Source organism: Eurypyga helias, unplaced genomic scaffold (genome assembly GCF_000690775.1).
Source record: "Eurypyga helias isolate BGI_N326 unplaced genomic scaffold, ASM69077v1 scaffold48550, whole genome shotgun sequence".
NCBI lineage: Eukaryota > Metazoa > Chordata > Aves > Eurypygiformes > Eurypygidae > Eurypyga > Eurypyga helias.
In genome coordinates, this window is record NW_010224699.1 from 1 (window position 1) to 13,013 (window position 13,013).

General features: G+C 40.0%; 1 protein-coding gene across 1 annotated transcript; it reads left to right on the plus strand.

The window, feature by feature from the left end:
• Positions 1-1,047: 1,047 nt before the first annotated feature.
• On the plus strand, positions 1,048-12,529 carry SMPDL3A (sphingomyelin phosphodiesterase, acid-like 3A; the record flags this gene model as incomplete). Its single annotated transcript, XM_010146655.1, has 7 exons — positions 1,048-1,261; positions 2,738-2,882; positions 5,865-5,961; positions 7,206-7,384; positions 8,554-8,734; positions 10,657-10,781; positions 11,938-12,529. Coding segments are annotated over 7 exons (1,253 nt in total), but the record flags the coding sequence as incomplete, so codon positions are not given.
• Positions 12,530-13,013: the final 484 nt, after the last annotated feature.

Consider the following 13,013-nt stretch of genomic DNA (forward strand, 5'->3'; position numbering starts at 1 on the left):
CCCGGCCTGCCGTGTCCCCGGAGCAGCAGCGTACCAGGTGAGTGCTCCCAAGAGCTTTCCACGGGAGTGTCATTCCCCGCGACTCGGGCCAAGCACGGCGGCGTCCAGGCGTTTCTCCGACTCCTGTTGGCAGGAGCCACAGTTTTGCGGGTTTCGAAGGTCGCCCCTGGTCGCTGCTTCCTGAAATAAAACTCCACGGGGTCCAGTGGCACGGTGCCTGCTCTGCCACGGAGTGAGCATGTGACCTTGGGAAAAATCAACTGCTGTCTCTCCGGGTTTCACAACCGCTACCCCAGATACCCGTCTGCCTTTCCCAGGGCTTTGAAACCGACAGAAAGAAATGACTCTTACACGAAACTTGAAGGCCGGCAGTCTAATACAAGCTTAACTCATCTTGTTCACCATATTCCCATACTTCTCAGCTCCTTTTTCCCTGCCGCGCTAAGCAGCGGAGGCTGAGAATGTGTCAGTCTGGAAAGTAGTGAGTAGGTACGGCTGACACACCTCTCGCTGCTGAGAAGCCTGCTCTCTTTGCTACTACGGCTGCTGGCGAGAAGAGCAGCTTTGAAATCTTTGCACTCATGCTGTTCCTTGCCTTTCTTTCTAGGCTGTGATCTTTTATAGTAGCTCCCAGCCAGGGAAGGTCTGGAAAAATAATTAAAATTCAATTCCCTTTCTTTTCAAGTGGAGCAGAGAAGTCCTATCACCTTCTCTAATCTCCACTTCCCATATTGGTATCAATGAAAAGGAGCTGATTTTCCAGTCCCTACCAACTTCCACTTTTTTTTAATTCTTCTGAATAGCTTAAACCTGTACCTCTGCTTCTAGCTTTTCTAAGCAGGCTACATGAAGAACTCTTGTCAGGAATGCAGAACTCGCCCACACTTACCAGACAGGCTAATCAACAATTTGTTAAATTTATTCTCCTTTTCAAAGCTTGGAAGAGGAGTAGCAGTGAGCAAACTGGAGCAAACTTGGCATTACCTGTGTATATCCAGTTCAAATGCAAATAATGCATTTTCTTTAATCTTTGTTTTCTGAAAACAGGGCAGTTCTGGCATGTATCTGACCTACATTTAGATCCGACTTACCACATTACCCCTGATCGCACCAAAGTTTGTTCTTCTTCCAAAGGAGCCAATGCCTCCAATCCAGGCCCTTTTGGAGACTTTTTGTGTGATTCTCCATATCAACTTATTTTGTCAGCATTTGCATTCATGAAGGATTCAAAAGAGCAAGTTTCATTCATGATTTGGACAGGGTAAGTGTTCAAGTCACTCTGCAGTTAAAGCTTCGGACATCTGGATAACCACATACAAGCTGATATTTGCCCCAACAGATCTGAGTTTAGTATCACACAAATGCTACTTTTAAATAGTCCCTTTCGTTGTCTGAGTGGCTAAGTGGAAGACTGAGTAAGAATATAAGGCCCTAGGAACAGATTTTAATCTCTAATAATTTCTGGATATTGTTGGACTGTTCACTGGGACATTTACCACCTGACTGTATTAGTGTAAGTTAGTACACATGGTGTGGGGAAGGTGGGAAGTGGAAAATGCAAAAAGAAAGGCCAGAGGAATAACTGACTGGAATTGATTTTTATGGCAAGTATTGGATTTTGTAGGTCTGAAGGTCATTAAATCTAGAGTGCATCCCTTTTTAGAGGACACCCTTTAACTATATTTTATTCGGTTGTGTAAGAGGATAAAAGAATCGAGCAACACTATAGCTTATGTATTTTTTTAAAGTGTTTAAAGTTGTCATTCAGGTCCGGTGCCTGTATGAATTCTAGATCACGAGCTAGCGGGGGGAGGATAAGTGTTGTAGATGCTGTCTCTCCCTTCATCACTATCAATCATAGCTGCATGTGCTTCTAGGGGAAGCATGGTTTCACAGCCCCTCACTGCAGTATTTTGGATGTGTGCCGTCCCCTGTTGAGTGAAACGTTTACTTTATCGGTGCTGATCTTCAGTATTAGAACAAGGGCATAATAATTCTCTCTCATGCAGGTGTTATCTGTGAGGCTTTGTGTGCCCTAGCAGTGGGACAGGAGGAAGAAGTGCAAAAGGGGGGCACATCATTAGCTCCATAGTACCATGCCCTGTTACTTTCTAGGTATTCATAAAAGTTTGCTACGGCAGAAGGGTCAGTTAAAGCTAAATTCTCCGTTTACCATCACGTAATTTCTTATGGTATACATCGATGGAAAATCTATCAAAGAGATCAGTATGTTTGAATGTTTGGGAGAACTAGTTTGTTTATCAATGAGGGCCTTTTTTCCTGGAAAGTTTATGTGTTATGTTAGTTTTGCTGGGGGAAGGGTGTTAGGAAACACGAATGCATGAAGGCAAGTGATTAATTTATTTCACTTACCTTATTGTACTTAATTTTCAACAGGATCTTGTTAAAAGGGGAAAAATAAACTTAGAAAGTTGTGCAGATGACTGACGATATATAACCCAAACTACACAGTAGCTCAGAATGATGGAGTTGAATTAATTTAATGTCTAAGGAAACTTAGTTACAATAAATGTGAATCATAGGACAAACATTAGTCTACTTGTTTGTTGTTGTGTTTTTTAAAGCCTTTGCTGACAGCGTCTCAGGCAATTCTAGGATTTTAATTAAAGAGCTTATAGTAGTATTACATGCTAGAACACAAATGTGTTTCCAGAATTTTTTGCCTTTCCTTATGTTGCTAATAAACCTTTGCTAACAAAACTTTTTCCTTTTTCAGAGATAGTCCTCCTCATGTCCCTGTAAAAGAACTCTCCACAAAGTTGGTCATTAGCATCATTGGCAATATGAGTTCTACAATTCGTCATTTCTTTCCAGATCTTCAGGTTTTCCCAGCCTTGGGCAATCATGACTACTGGCCACAGGTAAAACAAGGTAGAAATTTGTGTATGTATCATATTGAGCGTGTTCCTAAACCCTCAGAAACCAGGTGTGAAAAATAAGCATTAAATTTGTGTAACTATTGTTTTGGAAACAGTGTTCTACAGTTCTCCATTTAGCATTTAAAATTAAAAATAGTCCCAGTCAAGAACAGAAAGTACATTTCTCTCTCTCTCCTGTTAAGTTACCCAAGCAAACACTGATGCCAGGTAAAATCTGTGCATTGCCTGAGGTCATGCAGATTTACTGCTAATAATTCCTCATGGCTTAGAACCAAGGTCTCGTCATAGTTACTACACACTGACTTTTTTTCTAGATAAGTCTTGCATGTGTGTACAATAACTTAATCTAACATAAATTGTGTCCTTAATGGATCTGTGAGCCTGTGGTAAGATTCAGAGCCTACCGGAAATATGCACTGGATTTTTTTAATCAGACTAATGGCAGAATTTTTGTAATGTTCTCATTGTTTTGCCACTATTATTAATAATACGACCTTTTTTCTTTCCTTATTGGACACTTAGAAGTACTCGCATTGATGATTTACTGGATATGTGCACCATTGCAGCTGAGGACAGTGATTTTTTTACTTTCAGTGTTCTGTGAATATTGTTCTTGGCATAGCTCAAAAGTAAACAGTTGCTTCATGTGTCCTTTAAAGCATATTGCGGGTTGATCTGGCAACACACGGGACCGAGAAGCAAATGTTGTCATTGGATCTGAGGGGATCAGAAGGGATGTGGAGCAGGTCAGCTAAAATATTTGGTTTGAAATGCCTAATGGGAATTTAGCAACACCCCTTCACAACCCCAGAGACTTTTATTCCAGGTTTCTGTGTTACTCATTAGGTCTATCAGGGTATACCTTGGTGGAGCAGGTGATTGTATCATTGCCTTTATCGTTGCTGGAGTTTGTGACTCTCAAATCAGGGAGTAATAGAGGTGCTCAGAGAGGGAAAAGAGAAATGTGGGAAACAAAATAAGAGCTAAACATACCTTGCAAGTGTGAGTGCATAAGCCAAGCTGGGACTTCAGTCTCTTGTGTTCTTGCTCTGGTCGTATAGCTCCAGCTTGTCATATGCACTGACAGGGGGCCAGGTTGGTTCACCAGAAACCACCGGTAAAGTATTTTGATAAATAACACCTTAACTGAGGTCTCACTCAGTGTTTTGTTTTCATTTTGTTTTGTTTTTTAAGAAGTGTTAACAGAGAAGAACAGTTGTCATTCAGCAGCCTACATTGATATAGAAGGAAAAAAGTGTATACAATAATCTTGCAGGGACTTTTCCAACAAATATGAGTTTTGTTTGTGAAATTAAATCTGAAGATAGAAAAAAAATGGTGAGGAGGGACAGATGGGCAGCAAATAGTATTTGGAAGCAGGCTGCTGGTTGGAACAGCTCTCGTAGTTCTCTCTGAACAAAACCATGCGGGAGTGTTTCTGTCATGCTTCGCTTTGAAATGGCAGGTTTTACCCATGTGCAGAGCTGACAGACTTTTCCTGTTACTCTTTGAAAAAGGGATCAGAAATTCCACACTATGGGGTCACTTCAGGTGGTTGGATTTTTCTTTTTTTCCCCCCTGTTGATGACATTTCTGGTTTTCATGTGGACATGCTTGGCAAGTGTCCCATAGACTGGAAGCAGTGTGGAAAGCCACACACTGTAGGCCGTTCTAGAACAAGCGTGAAAGCCGTGCACTTCCCATGCACCGGGGGATTTTATTGCTCTCTATTGTGTTCTGAGCTGTCTGTCTTGTTTAACAGTCTTGGGTGATTTTTCTTGCAGACCCTATTAAAAATACTACTGAGGGTAATCAAGCCTTGGGGTACCTTTCAGATCATATATCATGACCTCAGTCTTTCTGCATAGTCTTGTTGCATGTCCTTGTTTCACGTCCTTGGCCCTGCCTAAAACAAAGTCCCGAACTGCTGTCTAATCCCCAAGTTCACAGAGCACTGAGTTGCCTGGGTCCAAGCCACCTTCATCCCGTAACGCAGCCTCTTATCTGAGGTCAGGTTTTGCTGTGTCTGTTAGGCTCTGGCTGAACTGGTATGGCTCAAAGCTTTCTTAATGACTGGTACCTGTGCACTGCAAGCAACAAAAGTCTGAACAGAGTCCTGGTTGCGCTGCTCCTAGACAGAGACTTAGTGCCTAAGCCTCTAATAACGTAGGCTTAGTTTCAAAGATCTTAGAAAGGTCAAATTCTGTGTTTAAGAAAACATGCTCTGTAATACTGTTCCTATTTTTCGACCTTTGTTTTTTTCCTTCTAGCACCGAGAATCCAAGCAGATATTTTAGGAGAGGCAAGGACTGTCTGGGATATTCCTGTCAGGGTTTGATGAGAGCATGGCTCTTATCAGGCTGTGGCGCTGGGGCATCGCTTGACTCGGGCTGAAGAGTGCTACACTCCTTATTAGAGCTGGTGGCAGAAAACATTGATGAAACTTTTCTTTTACATTTTAAATGTTTCATTACTAGGACTACAGGATATCATGGAAATATTTGTGAATTTCACTAGAATGTTTCTCAGGGTGGTAGTGGAGTTTTGGGGAGTTGCTGTGAACCCTAAGCTGCTTGAAAAATTTACCTTCTATAAAAGAAGCTTCTGTTCAAGTTTTTCCTCCAAGAGACTTTATTTTTAGACTTTGAAGCTTCAGTTTATATATTTATTAATTTTGCAGAATGTGTTTTTCACTCTGCTGTGCTTCTGAGGCTTGACATATTTCTGGCATTAGTTTATCAATGCATTAATAAGGCCACGCAGTCAGTTCTCATTTAGTTCAGGCATTTGTTCCTGTTCTGCAATACTGGATGTTCAGAAGTTTTTTTCCTCTCTTGAGTTCCTCCTTGTGATGACTGGATACATTTACGTGTTATGTGGGAAGTCAGGTGGGATAATGTAGTGATTTTTTTTTTGTCTGTGTGCCTGGATGGGAAGAGTTAGGCAGGTTCTGCTCTCTCACAGGATCAGCTTCCTGTAACTACCAGTGAAGTTTACAATGCTGTAGCAGATTTCTGGAAACCTTGGCTAACTGATGAAGCAATCAATACCTTCAGAAAAGGTAACATATGCCAGTAATGCATTGTAAAACAAGGGCTTAGAGACCTAATGTTTATATAGATTTGTCCTGTTTGTTTAGCTGAATCTGGTAGGATGAATCACCATAATGCATTGTCTGTAATGCTTCTCCTGGAAGAAGTTACTTGTCTTTTTGAATAGCAATGCTTGTCTTTTGGATACATTCATTCTCTTCTGTTGCAATAATTATTGCTTCCTGTAACATGTATGGTATTATTTGGTTTGTAGCAGTGCATGTGAAATACCTTTTTGCCTTCAGGACCTTTTTAGATAAAGGCGTGTGATGCACAAGACTTAAATTGGGTTGTAAAAAACGTGTTTTTTCTGTTTTGTTCAGAGCACATTGGATAGGCATGTACTTGTTCAAGATACAATAGCACGTAGTCTTGGTGTTTATACTGTTAATTGCATAATACTTGTGCCCAACGTACTAAATGGAGGGGAATATTGATATTCTAATTATGAATTTTCTTTTTAGCAAAGGGCAGAAAAGTTCAATCTAATTTCCAATCCACTTAAACGTTAGGGATTTGGAAGTTTGTGTTTTTTGTGTTCTGAATGAGAAGGAACTCTGGCTAAGAGTGGAGGTAGAAACCTCAGTAGGAAAAATAAAACTAAAGGAGGCAGACATTAAGTTATGTTGTTATAGCTTTGATGCCATGGCTCCACTGAAGTCCGTGAACTATAAAGTTGCACCCATTGACGAAGCTGTGTGTGCCATGGAGAGTTTTAGGAGCTTGGATTGAAAAAAAAAGGTGATTTTTATTTTTCATCATATTGCAGTCTAAAGTTAAATGACTTTTAAAGTATAAGGCTGCTAACTGAAAGAAACACTTCTTCCTGGAGGAACCTGTATGTTTGCAGTATTTCAAGAAATGTAGACTTTTTAACAATTACTGCATCTCTCAGTGTGGAAGAAATGTGACAGGGCACTTCTCGCATGTCAGTTGGATAATTGCATGTGAAAACTGTCAAATACACATAAAGGCAATTACAGGCAAGAATTCATAAAAAATTCAGTGTCAACTTCTCCTGCTAAAGTGTTGCTAACAACAGATTCTTAAGATGTTATGTTGTGATAAGGTGATGCATGGCTTGAATAAACATGCCCTATTCTGTTTTGTTAGACAGAGTAAAGCTGGGTATTTTGTCAGTGCTCTACTTTGCTACTAAAGTTGTGCTTTGAAACCTTTCATTTTTCAGGTAACGTTGGTCTTATTTTCACAGGTGGCTTCTACACGCAGCTGTTTGAATCCAGTGATAACCCTCAACCACTGAGGATAATCAGTCTGAACACAAATTTGTATTACAGCCCCAACAGTGTAACTGTGAATATCACTGACCCAGCCAACCAGTTCGCCTGGCTGGAGGGAATACTAGAAACCTCTTCCCGAAAGAAAGAGAAGGTAGGGGCTGTGAACAGAACCCATCAGCATTATTTGTTTAAACTTTAAAAAGAAAAAAAGAAGTGAGAAGTAGAGACAATGAAAATATAAACATGATTCTAGAAGAATATTAATGTTGCCATAGTTACTGCAAAATGAAAATTTCATTTTAAAAATAATTCTTCCTTGAATATGCACATTATACTACAACAATTATAAAATAGTTGAATGAAGTTTCTCAAATTATACTCTAAAATACGTGTTCTTTCCTACTCTGTAAGGTACCATAGAAGCCAGAATAAGAATACTTAATACTTTCCCTTTTGTTTCTGACTCTTTTTACTCATAGCCTTTAATGTTAAAATGTGTGCCCTTGGCCTGAGACAAAAGCCAGCATATTTCATTTATATTTTTATGTAATTACAGGTATCAAAAATAGAAATTGGGAAGAAGTTTGTCAACCACAAAACCTAGCCAAGCTGCAGCATTGCTATCATTTGAGTGTTATAAAAAAACCGTCTTATAATACCAGGGTTTTGAAGTGGGGTTATAAATTGTTGGCTTGTGTTTGATTGATTGGTGCAGGGACTGGATCATCATCTGACCAGAAAAAGTGTTTTGTTTGCATGCTTACATTTTGCTATGGTAATAGAAAAAAACCCATGATATTACGGTTGGGAGAAAGGAGAGATTACGCTTCCTCGTAAAACCGTGCAGTTGTGTGTGCAGTTGGGACTAAGTCTCGAACACAGAGGGTTTTAGCCAGTTCTTCGGTGTTTCTGGTGACTCTCTGACCATGCAAGCTCTGTAATATTCTAATATAAGTTTTTCTTACTACCCCCTTGAGGTGCCAAATCGTAAGTCTTGACCTAATAGCTTAGTTTTTCATTTGAAATAATTGATCATATTTTCCTTTGGCCTAAAATCACACATGGATTTATCGGAACATTTTTCCCCCATAATATACAGAATTCACTAAAAAAAAAATCTATTTATTTTTTCTCATTATGAGTTAAAACATTCATACTGTTTGTATTTTGTATAAAGAAACGGTTGTGAGTTATAGTTTGCAGAATGCCATTTCTAAGATAGGGTTATTATGAAATTTTGGGAACCGTTCCTAAGCTACAGCTAAAAGTACAAATTTCAAATGAAGGTGCTGATTGTGCTTTCTGTCTCTAATTCCTTAGGTTTATATAATAGGACATGTACCAATAGGATACTTGCCATATGCAAGGAATACTACAGCTATCAGGGAACGTTACAATGAGCGACTGGTAAAGATTTTTCGCAAATACAGTAGTGTTATTGCCGGGCAGTTTTTTGGACATACACATAGAGATAGTATCATGGTCCTCCTGGATGAAGAAGGTAAGGTTGCTTGCTGAATCCTTTATCTTTTTTTTCTTGGTTAAAAGCAAATTAATACTTTCTGGCATGTTCTTACTAGTCAGCCTCTGTTATAAATAATTGAAAAAGGAAATTGGGAAATAACTGCTAGTTATCTACAGCATTCATGCCTCACACCCAATTTTTTTTCCACATAGAACGATGCAAGGCAGACCGTCTTTTTTTAAGTCAGAAGAGACTCCCCAAGCTTCCTACTTTTTTTTTAATGAATGCTTATGCCTAGACAAGAATTTCTAGTCTTTCCTCTCTGCTCTCTCAGTGACACGGCAAATTGTACTAGCCAGTTGCTATTGTGTAATGTGTCAAAGGGAATGTTCTCAGGCCAACTAGACATGCTCTATGTTCCTGTGTTTCCTGCATTATTACTGTGCCTCTCTGCTGAGTTCCCTGCTGCTTCAAAGTTAATTAAGATAAGGGTAAGCAGGAGGCAAGGGAAAGAAAGTCTCTGCCTGTTGCATCTCTTAGATCAGCTAATTTCCCTTCAAGAAAAGCACCCAGGTTTGAAAATTTTGTTTATTGCTTTGATATCCCTTAGTTTTAAGTATGGGCATGGCCATATGGAGCACTGTAAAATCTCTAACAGAAGATCTTTAATAAGTAACTGGTTTAATATTTGTGTCTGAACCACAGAACAGTTGAGAGGTCCATTGCTTTGGTTTATGTAAAATACCCAAATATTAATTGGCTCTTTATCTGTGTTTTATATGAACTCATAAAAGCAGTGCCCAGGATGTTGACTGGGGTAACAGTATTCTAAATTACTTACCTTTTTACATTGTATTTACATGGAATTATTTTCAGTAAAAAGGAATCCAGTCCTAGTGGAAGAAATGGCTTTTTGTATTTTTTTCAAATGGTATTCAAGGCAGTCTTATACCTACATATTTTCATACCTTGTCCCACTTGTGCATGAAATCATCACCTCTACTGAAAATTTCAGTGAAGACAGACTGATCCTGGTGCCTTGTCACCGAATTTTGCATGTACAAGTAACTGCTTCCAAATGATGTTAATAATTTTGCATCTTTTGACAAAACTTAAACAGTGAAATTGCATGCAGCTAAATACAGTTTTTGTTTATCTGGACAGTTCTAGGCTGTCTTCTATTCATGCCATTTTTCCTCTTGACAAAATTCCCAAGAATTCCAGGTAAATATAATAATTGTAGCCAACATTAGTGTACTGAGATACAGAGCTCAATTTTATCTTCTCCAGAAGTACCTACTGATTTCCAAGCTCTCAAAGCTTCTGCTCTTATGTGGAGACTGACTTTGTGGTTTCAATCCTGTGCTGTTGTTAGAGAAAGGAATGGTTAGGGCTTCTTTTTTGTTCCAAAGAGAACATATACTTACCTGCATGTTCTGTCTAATTAAAACCTGTGTACATCCTCATGTTTCAGTTGCAGTAAAGGTCAGTGTTATCCTAGGTGCTGGGCTGTTCTAGATGAGTGAAGTCAGGGTCAGGTTCTGATACCCTGGTGTTTCTAATAACATCATAAATACAGAAAGCAACATATAAAATATAGCCTGGAGACAGCAACTAAAAGTTTTGAATATTTCTTCAGGAGAAATGCACAAAATACAGAGACCTTACCTATTGGAAAGCCCATTTTGCACAGGTAGTTGAATGGGTGGGAAGCCTCTGGCACAGACAGATCTAACTGGTACATGCTGGAATGTGAACTGTGCTATTTTGCACAGGTTTTGGTCTATTCAGTGGAAGTATGGAAGGAGTTTACAGTGATATAGCTGATCAAGAAAAAAAAATTGCTAATGTGCCTAAGCCAGCCATGCTGGTTCTTGTGTTGGTTCTCTACGAAAATGCTGGTTTGAGAAAGAAATGATTGAAAGGAAATTGTTTCCTCACCTTCCCTCTTCCTGCAGAAAAGCCAGTAAATTCCTTGTTTGTGGCACCTGCTGTAACCCCAGTGAAGAGTGTATGGCAAATGGACTCCAATAACCCTGGTGTCAGGTTGTATCAATATGACCTTCTTGATTATAGCTTGCTGGTAAGTGAAGATTTTAAAGCATTGTTTAAGACTTTAAATACAGTGTCATTAAAAAATACAGTGAGGTGTCAGCCTTTGTAGTGTTACAGCTGTTGGTGGGACTGTGGTGCTTACTCTTACTCTTCCTGGGCAAAGGAAGGGAGATTTGAGGAAACTTGGTCAGGCTTACTGTGCCTGCAGGACTACCCGCTACTTTCCTGTCCTCCATGGAATATTCTTATGATGTAGAATCAAAGACAGGTGGAAATTTTCTGTGCAGAATCCTAAAACTATTTGCAGGGAGCTCTGTGGTGGTGAAAAAGGTTCACCAAAATCCTGGGCTTGTTTACATACCAATGTTTGCTGGTGATCCCAGCTCTGGGATGCAGTCCATGAAGTGCTTCTAAAGGGCGTAGAAGAGCGGATAAAGAAAAGCACTCTATGTGATGTCCTTTGTAATCATGTACCTTCCTACACAGAGTTTATACTTTTAATAGGAAATTATAGATAAATTTAGAAGGTAAAAAGTAGAATATTTCTGTAGTCTGATGTGACTTTTGGAGAGAAAGTGAATCCTGTCTAATTATTTTGGCTCTGAATGACTCAGATGTTCTCTCTGTAATTCAGGGTAAAATCTTGACCTCCCCGAGTTCAGTGACAATGCATCCTGCAGCTTGACTGTGACTGGGGTTTCTCTCTGGAGACTGTGCTAATACATGCTGCTCCTTTCTTGTGGAGATTCCACTCCTCCATCTCTCTCTTTCAAAAAAAATTCTCCCCGGGCCATTCTTTTCCTGTTCATTCTGCCCCTCAAGCAGGGCCTGAAGAAAAGAAACTTTTGCTTCTCACCCTTTTGCCCCACTCCTACAGCAGACATGAGCGCAGTGGAGTTTGGTTTACAGTTTGGACAGGAAAAACACTGCCACTGCTGCCTTTTGTGGCTCCTTTTTCTCCTCATCCCCATCCCCCCCAACCATTACTGCACTGCAAGTACCAGCTTTGGGTGTAAGCCCAGCTCTTGGGGTGGGACGTGACCTTCTATTGAGTTGTGAATAATGAGGAGTGACAGCTTCCTAATCAATATATCACTCCAGAGACTTAATGAAGCAGGGAAGACAGCAATACAGCCGTGCCTTCTTTTTTTTCTTTCTTTTATTTTTTTCTTTTTTAACTGTAGGATCTCTGGCAGTTTTACCTGGACCTCAGAGAAGCCAACAAGAAAAATGAATCGAACTGGAAATTAGAATACATCCTGACTAAAGCTTACGGCATTGAAGACTTGAAGCCAGAAAGCTTGTACGAGATGGCCAAGCGGTTGTCTGTGCCACACAGCACACTGTTTGAGCAGTATTACAGTAACTTCATTGTGAGTTACGACAAAACCATTGTCTGTGAAGAGGGGTGCAAGACCTGCCAAATATGTGCAATCCAATATTTGGATTACTCCTCATACACAGATTGTATCAATCGGGAAGCAGCAGGGGGATGAAGTCTCCGTGCAGTTTATGCTGCTGTTGTCTTTAGCCTGTGATTTAAAGAACCTGCTCATCCTTTCCTGTAAGCGCTGACGTGCTGACAGGGAGCCTGTGGGACTTCTGTGAATTTCAGGGGAGCAATAAAGCTCCCTAAATCTTTCTTCTTGTTAACATATTTTTCTTACACATCTCAATAAAAGTTTATTGGCTGTGTAATAGTGGCCAGACACTTTGCTGTTGTTTCAAGTGTCCTGTACCCTCTGTACCAGACATCTCAGTATGTGGGAACAGAAGTTAGTCACTCAGTTCTTTGGAAATCCAAGTCTCTTTTCTCAGGGTGTGTAAATGTAGGCAATGCCATTTCAGGCATGGGAGTTTATGGGGGCAGGTTTCAACCATCTGCTGCCACAATTTGAAATCTGCAAAACCCTCATTTGCCGAGGCTGGAGTACACTTACGTTGTTGATGCAATGCCAGTGTTAGGTATCTCCCCATGCCAAGTTTCCTTTTTCTTCTTAACCCCTTAAACTCACCTCTGTTTAGGGGCATATTCTAATAACACCATGAAGGTGACTTAATGGAAGTCACTCCAGCCTGTGAATACTTAATGCATTTTTCCTAGAATGTGTGTGCTTGCCCAGCACAAAGTGCTCTGCTCTTGTGATAGAGCTATGTACATTGGTACTGCCATCAAGCTGACTCCTGGTATGAGATTTTGCAGCAGACCATAAATGAGGTTTAAATTGATCAGCATCACTGATACCTTCCCTGTGCAGCA